The sequence below is a fragment of the Emys orbicularis genome, chromosome 9 (assembly GCF_028017835.1).
Source record: "Emys orbicularis isolate rEmyOrb1 chromosome 9, rEmyOrb1.hap1, whole genome shotgun sequence".
In the NCBI taxonomy this organism is placed as follows: domain Eukaryota; kingdom Metazoa; phylum Chordata; order Testudines; family Emydidae; genus Emys; species Emys orbicularis.
In genome coordinates, this window is record NC_088691.1 from 44,574,397 (window position 1) to 44,602,132 (window position 27,736).

General features: G+C 51.4%; 1 protein-coding gene across 2 annotated transcripts in view; it reads right to left on the reverse strand.

Moving 5' to 3' along the window:
* Positions 1-27,736, reverse strand: part of MID2 (midline 2) — a 318,111-nt gene that overhangs the window by 11,136 nt on the left and 279,239 nt on the right. For both annotated transcript variants that reach the window (XM_065410886.1, XM_065410885.1), the window contains exon 8: positions 15,682-15,889. In XM_065410886.1, coding sequence (XP_065266958.1) covers positions 15,682-15,889 — 208 coding nt within the window. The remainder of the gene's footprint in view (positions 1-15,681; positions 15,890-27,736) is intronic.

Consider the following 27,736-nt stretch of genomic DNA (forward strand, 5'->3'; position numbering starts at 1 on the left):
TAGGCGCCTACTTCTCCTGGTGCCAATGGGTGCCCCTACTCCACCCCTGCCCCGCCCCCCTCCCACCCCTGCCCCGCCCCCATTCCAACCCCTTCTCCAAAGTCCCTGCCCCAACTCCACCCCCTCCCTGCCCCATTGGACTCCTTCCCCAAATCCACGCCCCGGCTCCGCCTCTTCCCCGCCTCCTCCCCTGAGTGCGCCACGTTCCCACTCCTCCCCACTCCCTCCCACAGCTAGTTACGCGGCAAGCCTGGGAGGAGAAGCGGGGACATGGCATGCTCGGGGAGGAGGCGGAGGTGAGCTGGGGAGGCGGGGTGAGGAGCTTGGCTGCTGGTGGGTGCAAAGCACCACCAATTTTTCCCTGTGGGCACTCCGCCCCGGAGCACCCACGGAGTTGGCGCCTATGGTGGGGATGAGAGGTTTGGGGTGCAGAAGGGTACTCTGGGCTGGGATTGAGGGGTTTGGAGAGCGGGAGGGGGATCAGGGCTGGGGCAGGGGGTTGGGACATGGGGATAGGCTCAGGGGGTGCAGGCTCTGAGCAGCACTTACCTCAAGCGGCTCCCGGAAGCAGTGGCATGTCCCTTCTCTGGCTCCTACAAGGAGGCATGGCCAGGTGGCTCTGCACGCTGCCTCATTGGCAGGCACCGCCCCTGCAGCTCCCATTGGAGCGCGTAGAAGTCGGAGTGGGACCATGCTGCGGCTTCCAGGCCGGAGCGGGGCCGAGCCACGTGGTGCAGCCCCCCAACCCTGTGCCAAGCCGCGTGATGTGGCTCACAGGCCAGCTTAAAATGGCTCGCGGGCCGGGCCGTAGTTTGCCCACCCCTGTCATGGGTGGTTTTGCTCAGTACAGCTTATTCTTTGTTTGCTGCCAAACCCTGAACATTCCATTAGCAAGGCACAGGCACCAGCCCGGAACCTCGCTTCAGTATGTTAGTTACACAGAACAGCTTTGAATAGGATGGATGACAATGGGTCTGAATCCTCCTCCTGCAACTGCTGCTTTTCCCACATCAAGGTACCCCCCCTACTCCAGCTCGCCTCCTCCTCCTCCGCAAGCGCGCCGCCGCGTCCTGCTTCTCCCCCCTCCCTCCCAGCACTTGTGCCGTGAAACAGCTGTTTCGCGGGGCAGGGACGGAGGGGGGAGGAGGGGGAACACGGCGTGCCGGGGGAAGAGGTGGGGCTGGGGCGGGGATTTGGGGAAGGGGTTGGAATGGGGGCGGGGCCAGGGGTGGGGAAAGCGTGGAGTCAGGGCAGGGCCAGGGGCAGGGGGACGCGAGCACCCACCGGCACCAGAGAAAGTTAGCGCCTATGCCCATCACAGTCCTTATTTCTGAGCAAGGCCTCCTACCTACTTGAGAAGTGATACAAGCTGGGAATAGAACTCACAGCTCTAATATGACAAACACACATGCACCCACCTCTGAGGCTTGCAGGAAGGTCTGTTACATATTTTTAAATCATATGTACACATCTCTACCTTGTGATAATTAATTTCTAAAAAACAGCTTCTGTTAATCATGTAGTAACGAAAGCAACAGAAAGAAATGAATACTCCAGAAGTAGAGCGTTACCTTGCTTTTAATGTTGCAGAAACTGGGACACACAATATTTGGGGCATATGCCTTTTCACAGTGGCAATGATCTTATACAATATGCAACATTACTTTTCTGGTTCAACTGACTGATATTCTCAAGTCTGAGGGCTCTGTCTTGCTGTCTGAGCCCTTTGCCATCTGCCAGCATACTCATGCAGTAGCAGATTGTAGAACTCTATGCACCCTGGGGCTAAAACTTATGACATTCTATCCCAAAGGCACAGGCTAGCCTGCTTACTCTCCCAGGAAATCTCTAGCTATCACTGCGGTTAATATCTTTTCCCAGATTTCCAGCCATTAGAGAGGAAATGCTGGATTCTAGGAAAGTTATACAAACACCCCCAAGCTAGGCCATGATTGGACTTTATGATTGGACTACATGATAGGGCGCCAGGATTTTGGGGGGGGGGCGGCATTTTGCCGCCCTTGGCGGCAATTCGGCGGTGGGGGGTCCTTCCGCGCTCCGGGTCTTCGGCGGCAATTCTGCGGCGGGTCTTTCACTCGCTCCAGTACCCGCCGCCGAAGTGCCCCGAAGACCGGGAGCGTGGAAGGACCCCCCCGCCGCAGAATTGACGACGACGACCGGGAGCGCGGAAGGACCCCCGCCTAGGGCGCCAAAAACCCTGGCGCCGCTCCTGACCCCAACCCTCTGCGCCACACATTTTCTTCAACTGGGTCCCCAGAAAAAAAGTTTGAAAACCACTGTCCTAGAGCAGGAGGGAGGATGCATCCTGATAAGGAGAAGATATTATTTACATGCAAGGTTTCCTTCTGTGATGGATTTTTCTCTTTTGTTCAGATCTCATTAACCTTGCTGTGGGCATATTTGAATTGTCATCCATGCAACTTGACCCTGCCAGCTCCCCAATGCACACGTTCAAAGGCAATGAAACCCAAGCATGCTGGATCCAGATCTGCCTCAGTGATGCCTGTGCATACTCTGGGAGTCAGAAGTGCATGTGTCTCCACCAGGTATGAACCCAATGAGGCCAAAGTGCATGCTGCGTGTGCACCTCTGCAGAAAAAGTAGATATAAATTAATCTGATTCTGCAGCATTCCTATAGCCTGACAGTCTGGAATGCTGCTGATTGAAAAGTGGTTGCCAAGCCATGGGGCAGGAGGCCACACATCCATGTACACTCTTCCACCCCGTCCTTTCACGTGCCAGCCCTGCTGTGCCTCACGTGGCCTGCAGCATCCAGGAGCCGGCTGCCACTTCAGCAGTGCCAGAAAAATGCACTTGTTCTCTTAAAGGGAGACTAATCCCAGGGCTGCTTCTGCTCATCAGACAGAGAGAATGATCTGTCCCCAACTAGATTGGCTTGTTGTGTAACTGCATTATGGGGACAGTATATTTGGATCCTTTAGAATATGTGTCATGTTAAAAGGCTGACCTCCTGCCATGTTATTTAAAACAGACGTAACACACTGCAGGTATGTGGCTCATATTCCTAGCCATACATTTTACATACAAAGATAAACCTGATGTGACTAATATGCAGCTCTTGATTTTTGTTAATAAACTGGAAAGAGACACATTTTTTGCAGAACAGCTGGCTAGTTTCTCTCATCACTAGCACAGCCCTGTAAGACCGCACCTCTGTTCGAGATCTGTTTCAAAAAAGGATGGCTTAGTGGTCAGGGCATTAGCTTAAGACCTGGAAAACTCAGGTTCAATTCCCTACTCTGTCCCAGTTCTCCGTGTGATCCTGGACAAAACCTTAGGTCTCTGCATCTCAGTTCTCTGTTTTTAAAATAGCTAGCACTGTCCCTTGGCACTGGCAGGGGCGGCTCCAGGTACCAGGGCGGCAAGCTGCGGGGGGCAGCCTGTCAGTCGCCATGAGGGCAGTGGTCAGGCTGCTTTCTGCGGCATGCCTGCGGGAGGTCCACCGGTCCCGCGGATTCGGCGGCAATTTGGCAGCGGGGACGCCAAAGGCGCGGGACCGGTGGACCTCCAGCAGGCATGCCGCCAAAAGCCGCCGGACTGCCGTGCTTGGGGCGGCAAAAAACATAGAGCCGCCCCTGGCACTGGGGTGCTGTGAGGGGCAAAACCTTACAAGAGAGTCAGGGGCAGGGCCGGCTCCAGGCACCAGCTGACCAAGCATGTGCTTGGGGCAGCACCTTAGAAGGGGCGGCCAATGTTGGCGTGATGGGGGGCGCTCGCAGTGTTTTTGTTTTTTTTGTTGTTCAGCGGGGCGGCGCTCGAGGGTTTTTTTTTGTTTTGGCCGGGCAGCGTGGGGGGTGTTTTGGCAGTGCGGCGCGGCGCGGCACGGCGCTGCGCTGGGGGTGGGTGGGCGGGGGTTTGGGCAGTGCGGCGCGGCGCTCGGGGTGTTTGGGCAGCCCGGCGAGGCGCTCGGGGGGCGGGGATTTGGGTGGCCAGGCGAGGCGCTCCGGGGGGGAGGGGGGGGGGGCTGGTGTTTCGGCGGTGTGGCACGGCGCTGGGGGGGGTCGGCGACGCGGCGCTGGGGGGCGGGCTGTTATGGCGGGGCGGCGCTCTTCTTTTTTGCCTGGGGCGGCAAAAAAGTTAGAGCCGGCCCTGGTCAGGGGCTGGTATACTGTGGTAATGAGGGCCAGATAAGTACCCTCAAGGGGGAGTCCTTTGAGGTTTCAAGGCTTTTGCCACTATTGAAGCCTTAAATACATCTCTATTAGTTTTTCTCCAATATAACCCAACACTGATCCCATTACATAGACTACTCTAAAATGTGGGAGGAAGGACAGGGGAGAAACGTGCAGGAATAGAATGGAAGGAATGCACGAATAGCCAAACACCCATTCCTGAGGGTCAGCTGGCAGCCTGTTCATGAAAGAGCAGTTGTATTTCTCCACAAGGCTTGAGTAGGAATTAGTGAGAGATGTGATGGTGTGTCTCAGCAATGTCTGGAAGATCTGAACCTTGCTTGGCTATTCATGCACAAATCAAAAAGTTAAAGTACCCAAAGAGCGGGGCATACACTTGTAGCTGGGCTGTATTATCCTTTCTGAAAGGGCACTTTTATCTCAACTCCTCTCTATCTTCTAAGGGCAGAGAAAGGAGAAGCATCTGATTATTTTTGCCCCATCAGGAGAGCCTTGACCCTGAAGCATTCGAAGAGCTGTTGGGTCCTCATTATATTCCAGCCAGGGAGCTAGCAGGTGAACTGTACAGGCTAGGAGTTTTGTCCAAGAAATAGCAACCGGAGAAAGCACCGAAGCAGGAATGTCACAGACTGCAGGCATTTCCCTCAGGCCGTCATTAACGAACCTGCCAGTTGAAGCTTTGGCCACCAAAGAGCCACTTCATTTCCTTCTATCACTTTTTGATTTGCTTCTGCCAGCACAAGCTGGCACCTCTCAGTCCTTGACAGAGGCGGGGAACGCTGGCTGTGTTCAGCCGTGTGGGGATGGGGGGGATGGGAGTTTGACACAGCTGTCTTCACACTGAGAAGCCCTGCAAATCAGCAAATCATTTGCACCAAATCTAATTCTGTCCTTTGTGACAATGAAGTGATGGGACAAGGAGACATGTTTGCTTGGGGGATGGCGTTTGATTGGGTTTTTGGGTGGGGGCTGAGCGGAGAGGAGATGGAGTATTTATTGAAGGCTGCAGAAAGCTGCAAGCCCTGCTGTGCTTTTGATCAATGCTGTAAGTTTCTATGGGTATTTCTTCACTAGCAACGTTAAAGTGCTGCTGTGGCAGCACTGCCATGGCAGCACTTTAATGTGGCTGTGTAAAAAACCCACCCCCACGAGGGGGAGTAGCTACCAGTGCTGGTGCACTGTCAACACTGCCACTTTACAGTGCTGAAACTTGCAGGGGTCAGGGGTGTGTTTTTTCACACCCCTGAGCGAGAAAGTTGCAGCACTGTAAAGTGGCAGTGTAGACAAGACCCATGAGACACAAGGCTCCAGGCTCACTCAATCACAGCTGTAGCCAACCCCATTATACTTTTGCCTTCTTGCAGCACATGGCTGTCTCTTGCGTACACCTCTGTTCAGAGCCTATGGTACTGCTGTATATTTTAAATTAATTTCTTCAGCTACAGGGACTGAACGACTCAGTCATCGAGAAACCAACGCTTGGAACTGATTCGTTTCTAAAGCACAGCCCCTAATAAAATTCAGCTTCCTGTGAAAGAACTTACAAATCAAATTGCCAAGCTCTACCCTGCTCTGCAGCTCCCCCTCCTACGCTGTGCTAGGGGCATGACAGGCTCTGCTTCTCCCAACAGAGACTGGAAAGAGTTGGGAGAACGGGGCAATGCTGCCTTGCATATTCTCCAGGTTAGTTCTGATGCTGGTCAGATGGCTTCTTCTGATCAGATGCTGAACTCCCTGGGTAGGTTAGGCTGTTGGTGCCATGGGAAGAATCAAGTCAATGGTGAAACTATTAATTAGGAAGGGTTTACTGTCCTTAATTAACTCTGTGACACCAAGGGACTGGAGGGATAGCTCAGTGGTTTGAGCATTGGCCTGCTAAACCCAGGGTTGTGAGTTCAATCCTTGAGGGGGCCATTTAGGGATCAGGGCAAAAATCTGTCTGGGGATTGGTCCTGCTCTAAGCAGGGGGTTGGACTAGGTGACCTCCCGCGGTCCCTTCCAATCCTGATAGTCTATGGACTCATTGACCCAAGGAGGTCCCTTCCAGTCCTCTCTCTATGATGACAGGGGCTGAGTGATCCTTTGGTGAGGCTGAATCCTGCCTGCTGGGTGACAGGTGAGTGAGGCAGAGGGTCTTCCCTCTACACTGCTATGGTTAGGCAGGATATCTCCACATGACACCCAGCACCCACTGTGGGGTCTGGGTGGACAGGACTGTGACTCCGTGTTCAACTCCCCAGCCAGCAGACAAGCTACCATTCACAGCAGCCGTTAAGCAGCAAGGGATGAGCTGAGGCACCCCAGTGGCATGGCCTGCCTTGCCCCAGCAGCACACAGCACACCCAAGGGGCAACACGTCAATTCCCTTGTGGTGCTGGCCAAGGCAGGGCTTGGCCACACAGACTGCGCTCAGAAAGGGAGCGTCTCAAAGACTGAGTACAAGTTCTCCTTGGGGTGAAGGCACCTCCAGGAGAGGAGACAAGGCTGTTGGGGTCCACTAGGCATAGCTACCAGGTAACTCGGGAGAGCGGAAGGCCAAAAGTGCCGATGAAACTCTTTTGCTCTGGGCCTACCTGAACCCCCAAACTCCATCTTGTGAACTCTCACCTACTTATGTGCTAACTGCTTACATGCTCTGAAGCAGGCTGAAGCAGAAATGTATTGGTCAGCGTTTCTAGCAGATGGCTGCAGTTTCACTCACACTAGCAGAAATAATAGAGATAAGGAGCAAGGGAAAGGAGGGGTAGTTAGTTTGCAGATGTCTAACCCAAGGTCGCAGAGACTGGGAAAGTTTTCTCACAAGCTTATGTAGAGTTTATTGTAACAGTTGTCTGGAAGGGAGGGGTAAGGGGGAACAGCCAGACAAAGAGATGTATGTAAACAGTTTGGAATATAAAAGGTAAAATTTGTTTGTATTTGTTGCACTGGATTTGAGACATGCTGGTCTCCTAGTGCCATTTCAGAGCTCTGAAATAAACTTGGCTTGCTTTCTCCCCTCGGTGTCTTTATTGGTGCCAAGCACACCGGGCCACGGACCATTGTTGTCCCCTCGAGCCCCTTGGGCGGGCAACAAGGCGATGCATGTCACTGGGAGGTGAGGAGCAGCAGCAGTCTCCATCCCTGCACACCCAATGAATGCTTCAGTGCAGAGGGGAGAAGCTGCCCAGAAGGAGCCATTGCTCTGCAGTGAGCTCAGAGCAGCTGGCAAGGGGAATGAAGAATCTGCTGAGTCTGCTTGATATTTCTTGACATGGTCCCATTCTCATGGACTGTATTTGAAGGATCCTCAGAGACAAACTCCTCTCGCTGCAGCTCCAAGCCCATGCACTATTTGTCTCTGACCCTGCAGCCATTTCCGGCCATGGCCAGTAAGTGCGAGACACCACTCCATCATAATAGCAGCATTTTAAACCCACCGTGCACAGGCATCAATGACTCCACAGGCTGCAGGACAATGGAGAATCTGTTCATGTGCCAACCCAGGCGTGAACACACCACACTCCCACTCAGCCTCCATCTCCCTCCGGCCTGCTCCTGGCCCTGCAGAACTCAGTGGGAGTTGCTGCTGACTTCAGTGGGAGCAGGACCAGTGCCTCGGTGCAGCTGGCCACCTCAGCCCAGGCTTGAGGGGATGTTCACTCCAACCCCACGATAAACCAAGCCATGCTTCTGAATGCTGGGATGACAGCTCACTGCACACACAGAGCAGCAAACATCCTCCCGCTTTCAGCACCAACTCACCAGCTGCAGATCCCGGGGAACCAAGCAAAGCAAACACCCTTTTACTGGGCTGCATACATTTAAGTGTCACATAAAATAATCATCCCAGGCAATTACAGCCTCCCACAGTGAACTCCACATTCCGAGCTTGGCCTTGAGGTCAACCATCCAACCTTGAACCAGGGAGCAGACGGAAAGACAGATCCTGATCTCACTCACCCTGCTGCAGCCACTGTGACTCAGCAGAGCAGCTGCTGATTTCGCACAAGAGGGTGCTCACAGATTCCTGCACTGAATCCAGTTCCCAGGCTTCTGCAGCTCCACCAGAACAGCTGACTAAAGCCACTCTCTCCCGTGTCAGCCCAGCCTGGACTCTCCTGCAGCTGGTATGACTCTGCACAGGAGCCCGGCTTGGAGTTACAGCATTTTGTCAGACACTCTCTGGGGGAAGCCAGCCTCCCCTCTCCCTGTAAGCTACTTCAGTAAAGGCATGCAGCAGAGATCACATTTGGAAATGATGTATTGAGGCTCCCTATCTGCCATTACTCCAGCTGTTCTAACAACTGCATGGCGCCTTCAGCTTGTCCCAGGGCACACTGACGGGAAATACACGGACCTTTGCATTTTCACTGACACGATGAAGATGTTTTATCCTGCTCCCTGAAGCTTGAAGCTTGTCACAGTGAATGAGGCTTCTCCCAAAACAATGCAGAAGCATCCCCGTAGCACATCAATGGAGAGTGAACAACAACTAGTTCTTCACTGCCAGTGCCACTGAGTCCTGCCCAGATGCACTAGCCTAGAGAACAGCTTCAGCCCCCTTTGCCTGCCCAAATGCAGCGATACACGTTCTCCTGGGCAATGTAGCCATATAGATAACCTGTGCCTGGGAGTGCTCTCTGATTGTTAACCCCTTCAGTGCTGGCTTGCACCTTTGGGGGAAGGGGATCCTGAAGGGCTAAAGCCTGGCTAAAGCATGACTCCTTACCAACCCTCTGCCTGCAGCATGGCACAGCACATGTCACTCTGTCCATCCTACACAGGGCAGCAGCAGAGGCAGATTCCTGCCCACCCCTCCCATCTTTGCTCCCCTAGTCAGTCCAGTCCCTGATTCCTGCCCTGCCACAGACCTTGGTGCCCTTCTGCCAAGTATCCTGGTCAGCCCTACACTTCCCACCACATTGATACCCTCCAGCCCTCCTTCGGCTCCATGACTCCCAGCAGCACTAGACTCCCCACCTGCGCTACCTACTCCCTGCACTTCTTATTTCCTCTTTGCTGGCAGCATCACCCGGCACCTGCCCCTCCTGATGGTGCTTCCCCATCAGTGATGTCGCTACACTCTGCCACACTCCTGTACTGGTGGTTCCTCAGCCTGGCTGCTCTCCTGTACCCAGAGATCCCAGCCAGGGGCATGGTGAGTGCTCCAGCTGTTCAGAGGGTTCCACCAAGACAGAAGAGCACTAGAATTCAGAACTCCTGGGGTCTCCTCCCAATTCAGCAAGGTGACCGCCGGCAAGCCACTTCCGCTCTCTGTGCCCCCCACCCCTCCCCGCCCTGCAATGGGGATTAACGATACCCAGCCGCCATAGGGAAGTGCTCGGAGTTCTGTGACGGATGGCGCCAGGAGACTTTGTTCTGATTACACATTTTCCCTGCTGGATTGTGCTATTCCACAGTACATTAGCTGTGGCATCGTGGTCGCCGCTTACGTAGCCCGCTAGTGAGTGTGTGTGACAGGTCCCCCCAAGGCCGATCTGCAGAGGAGATGAATTGTTCCAATCCCTCTCCTCGGGAGCCTGGGCTCTCTAGCTCAGGCTGTTAGCCCTCGAGGTCCCTGGTTTGATCCCTGGGGAGCCAGCCAAGAGGATGGCTATCATGCTTGCATCCCATTGTTCATACCCCCCTTATGCTGGGACCACTGTGTGTCTGTCCAGCGTGGGCCACAGGAGGAACTCCTCTGAGCTACCCCAGACATGCAGGGACCTGTCACTGACTCCCAAATTCTTCTCAGATCTCCCTGGAAAACATCTCCCTGGTTCTCATGGGGGACTTCAATCACCCTGATATCTGCTGGGAGAGCAATACAGCAGTGCACAGACAATCCAGGAAGTTTTTGGAAAGTGTAGGGGACAATTTCCTGGTGCAAGTGCTGGAGGAACCAACTAGGGGCAGAGCTCTTCTTGACCTGCTGCTCACAAACAGGGAAGAATTAGTAGGGGAAGCAAAAGTGGATGGGGGAGGCAGTGACTAGGAGATGGTCGAGTTCAGGATCCTGACACAAGGAAGAAAGGAGAGCAGCAGAATACGGACCCTGGACTTCAGAAAAGCAGACTTTGACTCCCAAAGGGAACTGATGGGCAGGATCCCCCGGGAGAATAAAGTAGAGCTGGCTGTATTTTAAAGAATCCTTATTGAGGTTGCAGGAACAAACATCCTGATGTGTAGAAAGAATAGTACATATGCCAGGCGACCAGCTTGGCTTAACAGTGAAATCCTTGCTGATCTTAAACACAAAAAAGAAGCTTATAAGAAGTGGAAGATTGGACAAATGACCAGGGTGGAGTATAAAAATATTGCTCAGGCATGCAGGAGTGAAATCAGGAAGGCCAAATCACACTTGGAGTTGCAGCTAGCAAGGGATGTTAAGAGTAACAAGAAGGGTTTCTTCAGGTATGTTAGCAACAAGAAGGTGGTCAAGGAAAGTGTGGGCCCCTTACTGAATGGGGGAGGCAACCTAGTGACAGAGGATGTGGAAAAAGCTAATGTACTCAATACTTTTTTTGCCTCTGTCTTCACGAACAAGGTCAGCTCCCAGACTACTGCACTGGGAAGCACAGTATGGGGAGGAGGTGACCAACCCTCTGTGGAGAAAGAAGTGGTTCAGGACTAAGTCCTGCACTTAAGACGGAAGAATCCCATTCACTGTTACAGACTAGGGACCGAGTGGCTAGGCAGCAGTTCTGCAGAAAAGGACCTAGGGGTTACAGTGGACGAGAAGCTGGATATGAGTCAACAGTGTGCCCTTGTTGCCAAGAAGGCTAACGGCATTTTGGGATGTATAAGTAGGGGCATTGCCAGCAGATCGAGGGACGTGATCGTTCCCCTCTATTCGACATTGGTGAGGCCTCACCTGGAGTACTGTTTCCAGTTTTGGGCCCCACACTACAAGGAGGATGTGGAAAAATTGGAAAGAGTCCAGCGGAGGGCAACAAAAATGATTAGGGGGCTGGAGCACATGACTTATGAGGAGAGGCTGAGGGAACTGGGATTGTTTAGTCTGCAGAAGAGAAGAATGAGGGGGGATTTGATAGCTGCTTTCAACTACCTGAAAGGGGGTTCCAAAGAGGATGGATCTAGACCAGGGGTAGGCAACCTTTCAGAAGTGGTGTGCTGAGTCTTCATTTATTCACTTTAATTTAAGGTTTCGCGAGCCGGTAATACATGTTAACGTTTTTTAGAAGGTGTCTCTCTCTAAGTCTATATTATATAACTAAACTATTGTTGTATGTAAAGTAAACAAGGTTTTCAAAATGTTTAAGAAGCTTCATTTAAAATTAAATTAAAATGCTGATCTTACGCCGCCAGCCTGCTCAGCCCGCTTCCAGCCTGGGGTTCTGTTCACCTAGGCCTGCAGCGGGCTGAGCAGGGCCTGTGGCCGGGACGCCGGCTGGCAAGGGGCCGGCAGCCGGGACCCCAGACCGGGGGGGGGGTTCAGGGGTCAGGGCAGAGGGTGCAGGGCAGAAGGCTGGGTGTGTGGGGGGGGTTCAGAGGTCAGGGCAGAGGGCAGTGGGGATGTGGGGGGTGCAGGGCAGAAGGCTGGCGGGTGTGGGGGGTGCAGGGCAGAAGGCTGGCGGGTGTGGGGGGTTCAGGGGTAAGGGCAGAGAGCTGGGGGTGTGTGGGGGTACAGGGCAGAAGGCTGGGTGTTGGGGGGGTTTCAGGGCTGAGGGGTGTGTGGAGGTGCAGGGCAGAAGGCTGGGTGTGGGGGGGGGTTCAGGGCAGAAGGCTGGGTGTTGGGGGCGACTCGAGGTCAGGGCAGAGGGCTGGGGTGTGTGTGGAGGTGCAGGGCAGAGGGCTGGGGTGGTTGGCTCGTGGGGGGGCTGGAAGGGATATGCCCTGTTCCACCCCCTTCCCCAAGGCCCGTCCCTACCTCTCTCTGCCTGCTCTATGGAGCAGCGAGCACGCTGCCGCTCGGCTCTGCTCCGCTCCCCCTCCCCCTCGCAAGGGCCATCGCCGGCAGGGGAAGGAGGAGGAGGAGGGGCCGGAACGCACCAAGCTGTGGGAAGAAGCGGGGGAGGGGGTAGCTTGGCTGCCGCAGGACCAAGCTTCTGCCTCCTGCCCCCGCAGGGGAGAGCGGTGGGCGGGGGGGCTGAGTGGGGCGAGGGGCCGGGACCCCCCCCCCCCCCGCTCTCCCCTGAGGGGGCAGGAGGCAGAAGCTAGGTCCTGCGGCAGCCAAGCTTCCCTCCTCCCCCGCTTCTTACCCCAGCAAGGCGCTTTCCGGCCCCTCCACCCCTCCTCCTCCTCCTCCTCTCACCGGGCAGGCAGCATGCCACTCAAAATTGGCACGCGTGCCGTAGGTTGCCGACCCCTGATCTAGACTGTTCTCAGTGGTACCAGATGACAGAACAAGGAGTAATGGTCTTAAGTTGCAGTGGGGGAGGTTTAGGTTGGATATTAGGAAAAACTTTTTCACTAGAAGGGTGGTGAAACACTGGAATGGGTTACCTAGGGAGGTGGTGGAATCTCCTTCCTTAGAGGTTTTTAAGGTCAGGCTTGACAAAGCCCTGGCTGGGATGATTTAATTGGGATTAGGTCCTGCTTTGAGCAGTGGGTTGGACTAGATGTCCTCCTGAGGTCCCTTCCAACCCTGATATTCTATGATTCTATGATTTAGAAAAGCTGGACGAGCACAAGTCCATGGGGCCGGATGCACTGCATCCGAAGATGCTAAAGGAGTTGGCGGATGTGATTGCAGAGTCATTGGCCATTATCTTTGAAAACTCATGGCAATCGTGAGAGGTCCCGGATGACTGGAAAAAGGCTAATGTAGTGTCCATCTTTAAAAAAGGGAAGGAGGAGGATCCGGGGAACTACAGGCCAGTCAGCCTCACCTCACTCCCTGGAAAAATCATGGAGCAGGTCCTCAAGGAATCAATTCTGAAGCACTTTGAGGAGAGGAAAGTGATCAGGAACAGTCAGCATGGATTCACCAAGGGCAAGTCATGCCTGACTAACGTAACTGCCTTCTATGATGAGATAACTGACTCTGTGGATGAGGGGAAGGCAGTGGACGTGTTATTCCTTGACCTTAGCAAAACTTTTGATACGGTCTCCGACAGTATTCTTGCCAGCAAGTTAAAGAAGTATGGGCTGGATGAATAGACTAAGGTGGATAGAAAGCTGGCTAGATCATCAGGCTCAATGGGTAGTGATCAATGGCTCCATGTCTAGTTAGCATTCAGCATCAAGCAGAGTGCTCCAAGGGTCGGTCCTGGGGCTGGTTTTGTTCAATATCTTCATTAATGATCTGGAAGATGGCGTGGATTGCACCCTCAGCAAGTTTGCAGATGACACTAAACTGGGAGGAGTGGTAGATACGCTGGAGGGTAGGGATAGGATACAGAGGGACCTAGACAAATTAGAGGATTGGGCCAAAAGAAATCTGATGAGGTGCAACGTCCTGCACTTAGGACGGAAGAATCCCATGCACTGCTACAGACTAGGGACCGAGTGGCTAGGCAGCAGTTCTGCAGAAAAGGACCTAGTGGTTACAGTGGATGAGAAGCTGGATATGAGTCGACAGTGTGCCCTTGTTGCCAAGAAGGCTAACGGCATTTTGGGCTGTATAAGTAGGAGCATTGCCAGCAGATCGAGGGACGTGATCATTCCCCTCTATTCGACATTGGTGAGGCCTCATCTGGAGTACTGTGTCCAGTTTTGGGCCCCACACTACAAGAAGGATGTGGAAAAATTGGAAAGAGTCCAGCGGAGGGCAACAAAAATGATTAGGGGGCTGGAGCACATGACTTATGAGGAGAGGCTGAGGGAACTGGGATTATTTAGTTTGCAGAAGAGAAGACTGAGGGGGGATTTGATAGCTGCTTTTGACTACCTGAAAGGGGGTTCCAAAGAGGATGGATCTAGACTGTTCTCAGTGGTAGCAGATGACAGAACAAGCAGTAATGGTCTCAAGTTGCAGTGGAGGAGCTTTAGGTTGGATATTAGGAAAAACTTTTTCACTAGGAGGGTGGTGAAGCACTGGAATGGGTTACCTAGGGAGGTGGTGAAATCTCCTTCCTTAGAGGTTTTTAAGGTCAGGCTTGACAAAGCCCTGGCTGGGATGATTTAGTTAGGGGTTGGTCCTGCTTTGAGCAGGAAGTTGAACTAGATGACCTCCTGAGGTCCCTTCCAACCCTGATAGTCTATGATTCTATGATCTCTGGTCTTGTGGGCTCGACACGTTCATTTCTCCCCCTCCATCCCCCGCTGACCTTCCAGATTCTAACTTTGTAACGGTGTCCGTTTCATTTCTGTAAGGCCCCAGAGGAGACCGCGGGGATGGAGAAAGCCTGTGGAATAGCAAACCAACCCCTGCTGTCCAGGCTGCTGCTGCCCAGGGTAGGCACTCCAGTCTACATTATTTTAACATCCCCAGTGATGCTATTACCCTGAATTTCACCAGCGCTGCCGCCTAGGAATGATGCTCTTCTCTCCTGGCCTGAAATTCCCAGTGTTGCATTGTCTGTTACACGCAGCACCTGTGACACCACATGTGTTCAGCCGTGGCACTCCTGAGCCTTATTCAGAAGGAGAGGCTGGGGCACTAGACATGGGGAACGTGATCTATTGCTGCGGAGTGTCCCGAGGTCCCTTGAACAGCAGAATGTTTCCATGATGGAGTGCCAGGGAGGGCTCAGGCTGGGGTACAAATCTGTGAATTTACACAGCATGCGAAGAAATGTCACACATGCCGGAGCCAGCAAAACTTTCTGAGGGCCCCTTGAGACAGAGACAACCTCTACAGATGGCAGGGCTGGGCCTGCCATTACACGGGACTGTCAAGATGAGGAGGAATGAGACATTAATCCTCCAGGGGCCACACTAAGGAAAACGCAGGTCCTGTTACGGAACCCGTGAAAGGGGAACCCACCAGCAATGCAAGCAGCAGCAGGTCCCTGTCACCCTGATTAAACACTCTGTCCTCAGGTAACATTCCTGCTGTGGCTGCGTGTCTAGGGCTGGCCCAGCAGCAACTTCTTACCCCTCAGAGCTGAGGCAGAGCCACAGACTTCATTAAGACACATGAGCCTTAGCCCATGAGCCCTGAGGAGCCTGCAGGGCTATGGACCAGCAAGCTGGAGTCCAGCCTTGTGTGTCTTCTGTGAAACAGCCAGCGGAAATCTTATGGGAGGACCTCCGTGCTTAGGGCTGATGTCAGGCAGAACACACCGAGCTGGGGTTCACGTCCTGGCGGGAGTTCGCAGCACCAGCTGTTTCTACACTGCACCATGGAACCTGAGCGGATTTGACCCGAGAGCCTGTGGGAGGGGCTGTGACCTATCACCTGTACAGGGTTACTGCAGAGTCTCACTTCGCTGTTGGCATTAGTCTGCAGTTACAGCTCCCTGAGCAGTGAGAAAGCAGGTAGGGAAAGCACCAGCCACCCCTCTGTCTGTGACATGGCCCTATAAAGGGACTGTCCTTTCATTACACTGTCTCACAGTCAGTTTCAGGGCAGGGACCAAGGGGGAAGAGAATGGAGCATTTCCTGGCAGATCTGCTTACCAGGTTGAAGATCCCACCATCACTTCCCAGTAATGGCACCCACTGTCGATGAATATGTTGCCTGCTGCTCCGTAGCACCCAGTGCCGCTGAACCTCTCAGGCGTGTGGCTCTTTTTCAAGGAGCTCTCATCTTTTTCCATCTGCAGCCCATCATTGGAGAGCTTCAGCTTCTTGTGAGCCATCTTGGGATCCAACTTAAAGGGCTGACCTGAAAGGAGACAGAAATACCGATGGTTAGTGTGTCTCCTTCCCTGTCATGCAAGCTGAACCCTGAATTGCCTCTCTTCTGCCTGTTACATCAAGCCATGGGATGTGAGACAGGGCATCAGCCAGGGTACCTGGTCCTTCCAACCACATACCAGAGCATTCATAAAAAGTACCATGTATTCTTGGCACCCTCCAGGCTGCCCCCCGCTGGCAGGACAAGGCTCAACCACATGCCTCACTAATCTACTGTCAAAAGTTGATTCCAGAGCAAAAGGTTCCTCTAATACTAACACGGCCCATGCATCACTTGAGTCCCATGTAAGTCATCACAACAGGACACAGTCAGGAGCTAGGTGGTGTGCTGGCCTCGTGAATTTATTTCATCTTCATCGACTTAATGCAGAGAAGGGAGGAATAGCTCGGAGGTGAAATCAGAAGAGGTTTATGAAGTTGCACTAGAGAGAAATAAGTCTAATTATAGTTGGAACAAAAGCAATAATTAAAAAGAGAGCGAAAGCTTGGCCACTTAAGAATGGAGTCAAGCATGACTCCAAACTGCTGGTCTATAGCATGGGGGCCATTTTTACATTTTCTTTGAAGTCTGTAAATGACTTCTCCTTAGTGTGGACAGGGCACAGGACTGGGACTGAAGAGAGCTAGGTCACAGCTCTGCTACAGACTCGCTGTGTGACCTTGGGAAGTCACTTAACCGCCCCATGCCTCAGTTTCCCCATCTGTAGGGCAGATAAGGAGGCTGCCCCTCCTATGTAAGTGCTTTGAGATATATCCATGAAGGGTTCTGGGTAGCTGATGAGTGCTATGGTATTGTATAATCATCCCAGCTGGGATGTTTGGGTGGGGAACTCTCAGTCCTGGGCTCCCCCCCCCCCCTAATTGTGTTACATTGTTCAGACTTACCGCAGTAAACACACTCTCTTTAACAGAAATGGGGAGCTGGTTGCAGATAATGGAAGTGGAGCCTAGGATGCTGTAAAGCAGTGGAAACCAAATCCAAGCATGGTAAGCGGTTTGAATTCGTTAAAGGGTCTATTCTCTATTACAGTGGGTTTTCAACCTTTTTTCATTTGCGAAACCAAATTTTTTTTCCAATGGAGGTGTGGGCCTCTTTTGAAATCTTAGATATAGTCTGCGGACCCCTAGGGTCTATTAGCTTTATTAGCATTAATGAAAGTTATACAAACATACTGAAAGGTGAATAGACCCTTGAGTACTGGTACAATAATGTCACTAGCCAATGTATCTAGCCAATCTCCACACACCCACCTCCAGCCGATGCTGTTTACTCCCCGCAGTATATTACACATTGCAGGAAACATGCCCTTAGTTTCTCAGTACTTTTTCTATTGCCAGCTCAAAGTCTCAGCTCAGTGTCTTCTGCTCGCAGGCTGTGCCTTACACACCACTCTAGTTACAGAAACAAACCAAAGGCATACAATGAAATCTGGGTTTGCACAGGCTGTGCTCATAAGCTTGATACTTCCCCAATCCGGTGGCATCAAAGAGCAGGCGCTGTGGCACATGCACTGACGGAGAGAGTACTTCATTCTCAATCAATGGAACAGATTTTGAGGGGTGTCAAGGCTGTATCCCTACTTTGAACTTTAGGGTACAAATGTAGGGGCCTGCATGAAGACTTCTAAGCTTAACTACCAGCTTAGTTCTGGTCCGCTGCCACCATCCCAAAGCTAATTCCCTTTCCTGGGTAGCCTTGAGAGACCTTCACCAATTCCCTGGTGAATACAGATCCAAACTCCTTGGATCTTAAATAAGGAGAAATTGACCCTTCCCCCCTCCTTCCTTTCACCAACTCCTGGTGAATACAGATCCAAACCCCTTTTGGATCTTAAAACAAGGAGAAATCAATCAGGTTCTTAAAAAGAAGGCTTTTAATTAAAGAAAAAGGTAAAAATCATCTCTGTAAAATCAGTATGGAAAATAACTTTACAGGGTAATCAAACTTAAAGAGCTCAGAGGAACCCCCTCTGTCTTAGGTTCAAAGTGTAGCAAACAAAGATAAGCACTCTAGTAAAAGGTACATTTACAAGTTGAGAAAAACAAAGTAAATCTAAGACGCCTTGCCTGGCTTTTACTTACAATTTTGAAATAAGAGAGACTTGTTTAGAAAGATGGGGAGAACCTGGATTGATGTCTGGTCCCTCTCAGTCCCAAGAGCGAACAACCCCTTAAACAAAGGACACACACAAAAGCCTTTCCCCCCCCCAAGATTTGAAAGTATCTTGTCCCCTTATTGGTCCTTGGGGTCAGGTGTCAGCCAGGTTACCCGAGCTTCTTAACCCTTTACAGGTAAAAGGATTTGGAGTCTCTGGCTAGGAGGGATTTTAGTACTGTACACAGGAGAGCTGTTACCCTTCCCTTTATAGTTATGACAAGGGGTTCTCTGCAGGTCTTTTAATGCTGGCTTGAAACAAGACTGAAATTCCTTTGTCATGTTACCAGCCATCAGAACGCCAAACTATTTCCTAATTGACACGCACTCACTCTCCCGTTCGCTTTGATAAAACCCTTCTAAAGATTCATTACAGCCAAGGAACATTTGGCCTTGCTCATGCTGATAAACATGGAGCAATCCACACTTGTCTTTTCTGGGAACCAGCACAAAAATAAGTGTTAAGGATTTTCTGAAAGCCTCTGTTCTTTGCTATGCTGGGAAAGGTACGGTGCCCTGGCTATAAATGAACAGGATCAGGCCTGGTCTACACTACCCGCCGGAATCGGCGGGTAGAAATCGACCTCTCGGGGATCGATTTATCGCGTCCCATCAGGACGCGACAATCGATCCCCGAATCGACGCTCTTACTCCACCAGCAAAGGTGGGAGTAAGAGCCGTCGACGGGAAGCCGCGGAGGTCGATTTTGCCGCCGTCCTCACAGCGGGGTAAGTCGGCTGCGATACGTCGAATTCAGCTACGCTATTCGCGTAGCTGAATTTGCGTATCTTAAATCGACCCCCCCCTGTAGTGTAGATGTAGCCTCAGATTCTGAACCGGGAAAAAAGGAATGACTCATCTGACTCTGCACAGCCTCAGGGCAGGGCAAACTCACACTCTGACAGCTCCTGAGCCTGGCTTTCATTTGCGCAGGAGACAGGTTTCTTGCAAAGCGAGTGCCCTTGAATCTGGAGGGCTGGGGAATTCTGTGCTATCAACCTATGCAGCAGCATCCTGAGCCACAACAGCTTGCACCAATCACCCAGATTGCACCTCAGAAAAAAACAGCGTGAATTTACTGCCTAGGAAAGCAAGCCCCTCAGAGCATCGCCTTGAGTCAGGTATTGTGTGGGCAGATGCTGCATGTTTCCCCAGTGGGAGGCCAAGCGCAGTGTGCATAGGCTCTGTGCAGCCAGCTCTGCCAATGCACAGTAAGCTGGACATTCAGCATCCCTTGCTGTTCTAGTCCGGCTCCCAACCTCCAGCGTGCAGGCAGCTCGGCCAAAGAATCGCAGTCCTGACCTGCAGTCCCCCACTTTATTCGAGCCAGTGGGCCTCACAAACACAGCTGGCTGAACTCCTCAGTCCTGACCCGCAGCCGCCCTGCTGTTCCAGCCCAATGAGCCTCGCACACGCGGCTCTGTCACAGCGCTCCAACCCCCTGCTACTCCAGTCCTGGATTTACATACAGCATTTCCAGGGCACCTCAGCCCTGCCAGTTAAGTCCTGAGGCACTCCAGAGCAGAGGGCCCCTGGTCCTTCACAGAGCTGCAGGAGTCAGAATTAACTGATCAGTGGATCATTAGGCACTTAGATTAAAGGGAAAACGCACAGCAAAAATAGGGCTAGCTGGGGAGAAACATGGGAGGGGGCAGAATGCATCCAGAGATGCATCCTGAGAGCCAAACTGAGATTCTAACAGCTTGGCCCAGCCCCAGGATATTATAGCAATAGCATCTGGACAGTGATTGGCACTAGATAGGGAGTGTGATTACACCATGGGACTGGCATTCAGGAGACCTGGACCCTATTCTCAGCTCTACCATGGACGTGTGGAGTGAGCCTGGGTTACTCACTTCCCTCTCCGTGCCTCAGTGTCCCCATCCGTAGAACGGATAGTAACACTTATCTGGCTCACAGGGGCACTGAAAGGGCAAATCCGTTGTCTGCAGGGTGCTCAGGTGCTGCCTGGGCGCTGCTTTAAAAATGCCAGGGTGTTAAAACAAGAGTGGCTTTCGTAGTCATAGAAGGACTGAAATGAGGGACCAATGGGAGGCTGCGCTGCAAGGGAGACTGAAGAGTTTTAGTGATACTCTCTAACGGGCTGAAAGAGGCAGAGGAGCCGGAGACTGAAACACAGGCTCGCTAACAAATCTCTTTACTGTTTAGAAAGCAGGCCATTTTCTTTTGCTTCAAACCTGAGCACAGATGACAAGGAAAAGAAGGATGGCAGCTGGAGATGGGCACTACTGATAGCAGTGGAGGGCTTCAACAGCAGCCAGACAGCAGGAGAGAGATGGTTATTGTGCTCACGATGAACTGAACTGGGAGAAATATGAGCAGCCTATAATGAGCTATCCTTTCCCAGAACGTAACCCAGCGCCATAAATCTCTGCACAAACAGCAGTGGTGAGGAGGCGCTGCAGCTGGGCTAGCCAATCTGGATTGGCTCATGCAGAAGGCTGGCTGCATACACCAAAGGGATGGCCTCCCTTTGGATCTCCATTGAGCTGCACCCACCAGGCTGTCTGGGAGAGGCAAGTGGTGTGACCCAGCACAAGCAGAATCTCTAAGGGTATATCTAGACTGCAGTTAGACACCGGGCCAGCTGACTTGGGCTTGCAGGGCTCAAACTAAAGGGTTGTTTCATTGTGGTGTAGATGTTCTGGCTCAGGCTGGAGCCTGGGCTCTAGGACCCTGTGAGGTGGGAGAGTTTCAGAGCTTGGGCTGCAGCAGGATCCTGAACATCTCTACTGCAGTGAAACAGCCCCTTAGCCTGAGCCGTGCGAGCCCAAGTCAGCAGGCACGGGCCAGCCGTAGGTGTCTAACTGCAATATAGACATCCCTCAAAGGTGTGTCTACACTGCAGTTGGGTGTGTGCTTCCCAGCATGGGAGACAGATATGCTAGCTCTGCCTGAGCTAGTGCTCTGAAAATAGCAGTGTAGCTGGGGGTAGCAGTGGCCTGGGCAAGGGACTGTATGTATCTAGGGGTCCACGCAGGTTTGTACTCAGATGGCTACCCTGAGCTGCTGCCTGTGCTATCCTCGACTACACTGCTATTTTAGCACGCTTGCTCAAACAGAGCTAGCCCGTGTCTGTCTGCTCGTGCTGGGAACCACACTCCCAGCTGCACTGCAGACACACCCAAAAACTCTCCCCCACATCCCAACCAGGGCCGGCTCTAGGTTTTTTGCTGCCCCAAGCAAAAAAATTTTTGGCTGCCCCCCCCCCCCACTGCACCCTCCTGCCGCCCCAGCCCTGGGTCACTGGTAACTCGCTCCCAGGGCGGGTCATTCAGCAGGAATTTTGGATGTGCACAGAACACAGACAGCGGGGGGGGGGGGGAAAGAGCCCAGGGCTGGGGTGGCAGGAGGTGCGGGGGGGGAGGGGAGAGCCCAGGGCTGGGGCAGCAGGGGGGTGCAGGTGGGGGCCAGAGCTGGGGCAGCAGGGGGTGTGGGCGGGGGAGAGTCCAGGGCTGGGGCAACACAGGGGTGCGGGGGGAGCCCAGGGCTGAGGTGGGGGGCGGCAAAAAAACCTAGAGCTGGCTCTGTTCCTACCATTTACAGCAAGCTGCAGCATGAGGTTTCAGTTCTACACTCCTTCCCCCTCCCTTTCCTGTTAATTGCGGCCAAGGGAATGCTGGGAAATGTAGTTCTTTCCCTGCTCCAGGGCTGGCTCTATAGGCAGGGAGCTAACCAAGGAACTACAGCTCCCAGGGCTCCCTGTTGGTTCTCAGCTCTCATGCTGGATTCTTGCGCCCCTGCAAATTTGCCGCCCCAAGCACCTGCTTGCTTTGCTGGTGCCTAGAGCCGGCCCTGATCCCAACTTCTGACAATAGTCAGTTCTAGATCTGACCGAATGTTCCATCCAATAGCAACTTCCAATATTTCAACATGTGTTTGCATCCTGAACGGGGATGAAAGCTGAAATATCGAAACCTCATGTGCAGCACAAAGTTCTGAAAATGTTTGAATCAAATATGTCAAAATGTTTCAGAGGAGATCGACATTAACGTCTCTGTCCACCTGAGCAGCCATGGTGACTGCTGGCAGGTGTAGTTTCACATCCCATGTGCCCCCATTCTCCCCTAAGGGTCATGATCTCTGGCTGAACTACATCTCCGAGGATGCACAGGATGCACTGCAGTCATGGGAGTGAACGCTATGGGTGCTGTCGCCAACCCAAAGGGGAAGACTCTGAACTGGAAATATTTTTGGCCCACCATAAACCACAGAAACCTCCTGGGGGAGGGAGGAATGTCTATATGAAAATATGCATCCTTCATGTCAAGAGCTGCAAACCACATCCCCTCTGCTAATATAACCATCCGGAATTCCAGTTTTTGAATGAAGATGTTGAGTTACTGAAGGTCTAGAATGGGTCTCCACTCTCCTCCTTTTTGGCAGACTAGGAAATACGGGGAATAGAACCCTCTCCCTTGATACTGAGATGAGACTGTTGACCCTTGTTGCTGGAGGTCCGCCTCTTGTTGAAGAATCACCTCACGAGAGTGGTTCCTGAAGGGGGACTGGGAAGGGGGCTTGTGAGTGGGGGAGGAAGAGGAACTCCATGGAGTATCCTTGATGGATAATTTCTGAGATCCAATTGTCTGTCGTGATCAATTCTCAATTGTGGCGAACTGCATAAGATGGCCCCTGAAAATAATGGGGGAAGAGATGGTTGGCATCAGTGGTGCTAGGAGGGTTTTGACTGAGACATCAAAAGTAGCCCTTTGCAGGTGACTGGGCATGGGTAGAGGGCATGGTGACAGAGGGGGCCGAGGCCTCTGAACCCTCTGAGGTCTCCGCAGAGGCTCAGTGGATGCTGGCAGTAGAACGCGTGAGGAAGAGGTGGCCTTGGTTTACAGGTTTGTTTCTGGTGTTTCCTCCATGGGGCTGGAATATAGAACCACAGGGAGCGTAAGGTCGATCTCGAGTTCTGTAACAAGTGTAGGGACTCGTCTGTTTTCTTGTTTAAGAGATTTGACTCATCAAGGGAAGGCCCTGAGTGGAGTTCTGGACCTCCCTCGAGAAACCTGCCAATTGTACCTAGAATCCCTCCTCATGAATATGCCAGTGGCCAGCCCTGTGGATGCCATATCTGCTGCCTCTACTGCACTAACTTGCCCTTCTCTATAAAGGACTGGAACTGGGCTATGTCTTCTGTGGGGAGCTTGTCCTTAAAGCCCACCAGCCTGGAATAGTTGTTCATGTTGTATTTCGCTAACAGAGCCTGATAGTTAGCAACAGGAAATTGCAGGCCCACAGAGGAAAAGACTTTCTCTCCAGGAGGTCCAGCCTCTTTGAGCCCTTGTCTGTCAGGGTGGCCTTTTATGGTGTGACCTAGTCCTCTCTGCCTCTACCTCCAGAAAGTTGGGGGTGGGATGGCAGAACAAAAATTCCTTGGGCTTAGGAAATGCAGACTCCACTTCTAAGCACATGCTTGGAGGGGTGCTGCTCAGCAGTTGGAGTTTATATACAGGGGGGTCTCCTTGGCCTAAATCAGTGAGGGGCCTCATAGCCTTCTCCATCAGGTGTTTCCTTAGGCAAAGCTCATGAGCTTCATGAGTTCTTATGGAAACAAGCAACACATATTGCACTTCACTGAGATATGCATCTAACCCAAGCAGTAGAAGCTGCATTGGTGGTCATCGCTGACGGAGAAGGAGTGAGAGGGCAAGAGATTCAGTTCTTGAACCCCAGGATTCTGGGCATAGTCCCAGACCACTGGGAGGGAGTCCCCAACCGAGGAAAAACAAGATACACTAACTATACGATAAAACTCTAATTATAGTAATAGGCCAAGAAGCATAACAAACTATTTACAGGTTCTATGAAAAGCTGGAGAAATCTGCAGACACAGGATTCCATGGCAGGTCCTGCGGCGGTGAGAAGGCACTGGAGAGGCATCAGCCCGCACTGCCTCTTATGCCCTCGGTAGGAGCACGAGGAGACCTACCATGCATGTGAGGGCCAACAGGCGCTGCTTGTTAAAATTTCTGGACTGGGGCGCATGGTGCGCATGTGTTCTCCACGTGTGGACTACAGATCAGGATCAGACCTTGAAGAAGAACCCAAAATTATCTTTCACCTAAGAAGACAAAGGCACCAGTACCTTTGGGCCTTTGAGAGACATCCTGACCGAAGGGAGGGTCAGTCACCATCTTGCTGGCAAACTATGGATGAGAAAGGCCATCTTAAACAAAGCCTTGAAACAAAACTTGCTAGATGAAGTTTTAGACTTTTAGATGTGCGTTTTCACTTTTATTAGCTGGTAACCATTTCTAGCTCCTCTGGAAAAGGTTGGACATTCTTCCCCTGACAAAATTAAAGTTTTTTAATTGAAAAGCCAAAGACCAAAAATAGCAATGTAGTGTCTCACTGCTGCCAGAGCCTTTCCCTGCTGCAGGGAATGACTCTGGCTGTGAGGAAAGACTCTGCCAGCTCCCCATTGTTGGAGCCTTCCACTGCAGCAAGGAAAGGCTCCTGAAGCGGAGCCTTTCCCCGCTGCCTCCCCTCTGCCAGAGCCTGTCACTCACCCACAGGTGTAGCTACACATCATAGTGTGGATGCAGCTTGCTTTTCACTGCAGTATATAGCTACACATACCCTACACGCCGCTGCCAGTAGTATGTAGTGTAGACGTAGCCTTAGCTAACTAAATAAAATTACCTTGGTTTTTGGAGTGTTCCTTGTACTAACCATAGGGAAGTTAATAATAATGGTTTAATTCTCAGCATTTTCACTCAGTGCTTCACTTTTCACCACTAGATTTCAAAGCACTTTGCAAAGGCTGGTGTTGCTATCTCCATTTTCAGCTGAGGAAACTGAGGCTCAGGGAGGTGACATAACCTGGCCAATGTCACTCAGCAAGACAGTTGCCAAGCCAGGAATAGGAAACACTGGAGATACTGGGGTAACATCAGCCAGTCTGGAAAGCTGATTGTGTCCTCTGTAATGTAGGTCATCTGCTATAGTCTGTGAAATTTGGTGCCAGTGAGTGTTTATTTTTCACAGTGTCCAATTTGCAAGATAATTGAAGTGAGAGGCCTGAAAATAAAGCTGCCAGTTGGAAAAGGCCAATCCGCAACCCCCCAGTTATTTTAATATTTCCGTATCTGTCTTTTTCCTGCAATAATGGAAAGAGACAAGCTCTTCGCAAGTTAGAGCTGAAATTCTTCACTCTGTCAGGAAAGAGACAGTCACTTTTCTTGTTGTAAAGATGACCTGATTGGGAGGTGAATACAAACAAATGGTGTCAAACCTTGGCCTCAGATTTTTGAGTGTGACTCCTAGCCCATGGGCTCCAAGTACCATCCACAAAACAAGGATTGACTCTGAATATCACAGTTACTGAGTAGAGCAGCTGGTATTGCAAGCCCTGCTGTTGGTGCAAGGGCATTTCAAAGGGATGCTGTCTTGCAGCTTAGCTCCAAAATCTGACCTGCCTTAAAAAAATACTTCCCTGGCGCTAGAAAAGTAAACAAATGAACAGGCTCTCAGTCACCTGCCACCTCACATCCACTATCCTGTGACCCCTCCCAGCATTCACCGAACTTACAGTGGCATCTGCGGCACATTACACTCTCCATAAGCAGAGGGACAATGAACAATCGTTAATGACAACCAAGGCTTTGGAGAATTAAAAAGCAAGTGAACATCCAAGGATTTCACCCTGTTTAGGAAAACAAAGGTTCAGCTAATGGAGGTTTGGATAATGTTGTTTGTCTCACACCTCTCCATAGGCTGTTCTCAGATACCACTCATACAAACAAGAAAATAAATACCAAGAGCTATTTGATTCTTACATGTATCTGAAACAGCACTATCCCAATCTCCTAAGGGACACAGAGAAGTCAGCAAAGAAAGAAAAGAGGAGATACAAGTCAATTCAAAGGTGCTGCTACAAAGCAAGAGAATAAAACCTTCAGTGCCAAAGGGCTGCAAAAAAAGGTAATGGGATGAGATTACTGAGAGCTGGAGAGGAACATTAGGTGCCATCCAGTCACTTGCCCCCAGGGGCACAGGGTAAAACTATTTCCTGCAGTATATTCTAGCATGGCCTTTTCATTCCACAAGGGAGAATGCAGGCAGAGCAGCATCTCTGCTCCCTGCTCCCTGCCCCAAAGCCTCCCCCGCTCACCCCTGCTCTCAAGTTAGCAGACACCTCCTCATTCTTGATGACAGTACAGTACAGTGCTGCCTGTCAGGGAGCTAGGAGTTATGACAGCTTCTGCTGTCAGATTTGATTAACATCTATTCCAGTCCTGTCAGTCAGGTAGCTTTGATCTCACAAATTCAGCTTATTGGACTAGTCCCTTTAGTCCTTAAATTCTTCGTTCACATGCTGTGCCTGCGCCACCTATGCAGGAGGCCAACCAACTCCAAGGCCAGACACTACAAGGATACACCCTCTGGGCTGTTTATTATTTGAATTTTACTTTCCTTCCCTGGAGAGTTTCAGGAACTGCAGAAATGTACTGAACTCAGAGGAGGAAATCCTGGCTGGGTTTATGGGTGTGCTGGGTTACAGAGGAAAGAGGGAGTTTGTTTTTTCCTAAAGAGTTGCTGATGCCTCAAGGAAAACTTTGAAAGTTAATTAGGAGGGTCAATGACACAGAAACACTGATGGAAATGGAAGGCCATTTTGGATTCCATGCCAGGGCAGACGCAGGATTCTTGCGCATCACCATGGGTAGCTTCATGACCATTAATAGCACCGGTAGCTATGCAAGCTAAGACAAATATAGGGATAGCAAATTGATTGCCTGCTGGAGTCAAAAACAAGCTGATTGCCTGCTGGGGTCAAGAGGGGATAATTCCTTGTACAACCAACAATATTATATAATTGGTTAAGATGCAGTGGGGGGAAGGATTTCTCCTTCCTCTGAAACTTCAGGTATTGTCATCTGCTAGCACATAGGATAGATGGACCGTTACTTGGGGGGAGACGGGGGAGAAGAAGGAGGAGGAGGAGCAGGAGATAATCAGCTGAACATGAGCTCCAATGGCTAAAAGAGCTACAGTAAACCTCAGTTATGAACACCTCGGGAATGGAGGCTCTTCGCAACTCTGAACAAATCATTATGGTTGTTCTTTCAAAAGTTTACAACTGAACATTGAGTTAATACAGCTTTGAAACTTTACTATGCAGAAGAAAAATGCTGCTTTCCCTTTAGTTTTTTAGTACTGTACTGTATTTGGTTTTTTTTTTGGTCTCTGTTGCTGCCTGATTGCGTACTTCTGGTTCCAAATGAGGGGTGTGGTTAACTGGTTAGTTCGAAACTCTGGTGTTCGTAACTGAGATTCTACTGTACTGCAATCCTGGGATGTATAAACAGAGGAACCTTGAGTATTTGGAGTATTTGGCACTCGTGCGACTGCTGCTGGAATACTGTGTTCAATTCTGGTGCCCACAATTCAAGAAGGATGTTGATAAATGGGAGAGGTTCAGAGAAGAGCCACAAGAATGATTAAAAGATTAGAAAACCTGCTTTATAGTGACAGACTCAGAGGTCAATCTATTTTGGTTAACAAAGAGAAGGTTAAGGGGTGACTTGATTTTGTCTATAAGTATCTATGTGGGGAGCGAATAACGGGCTCTACAGTCTAGCAAAGGTCTAACATGATCCAATGGCTGGGAGCTGAAGCTAGACAAAT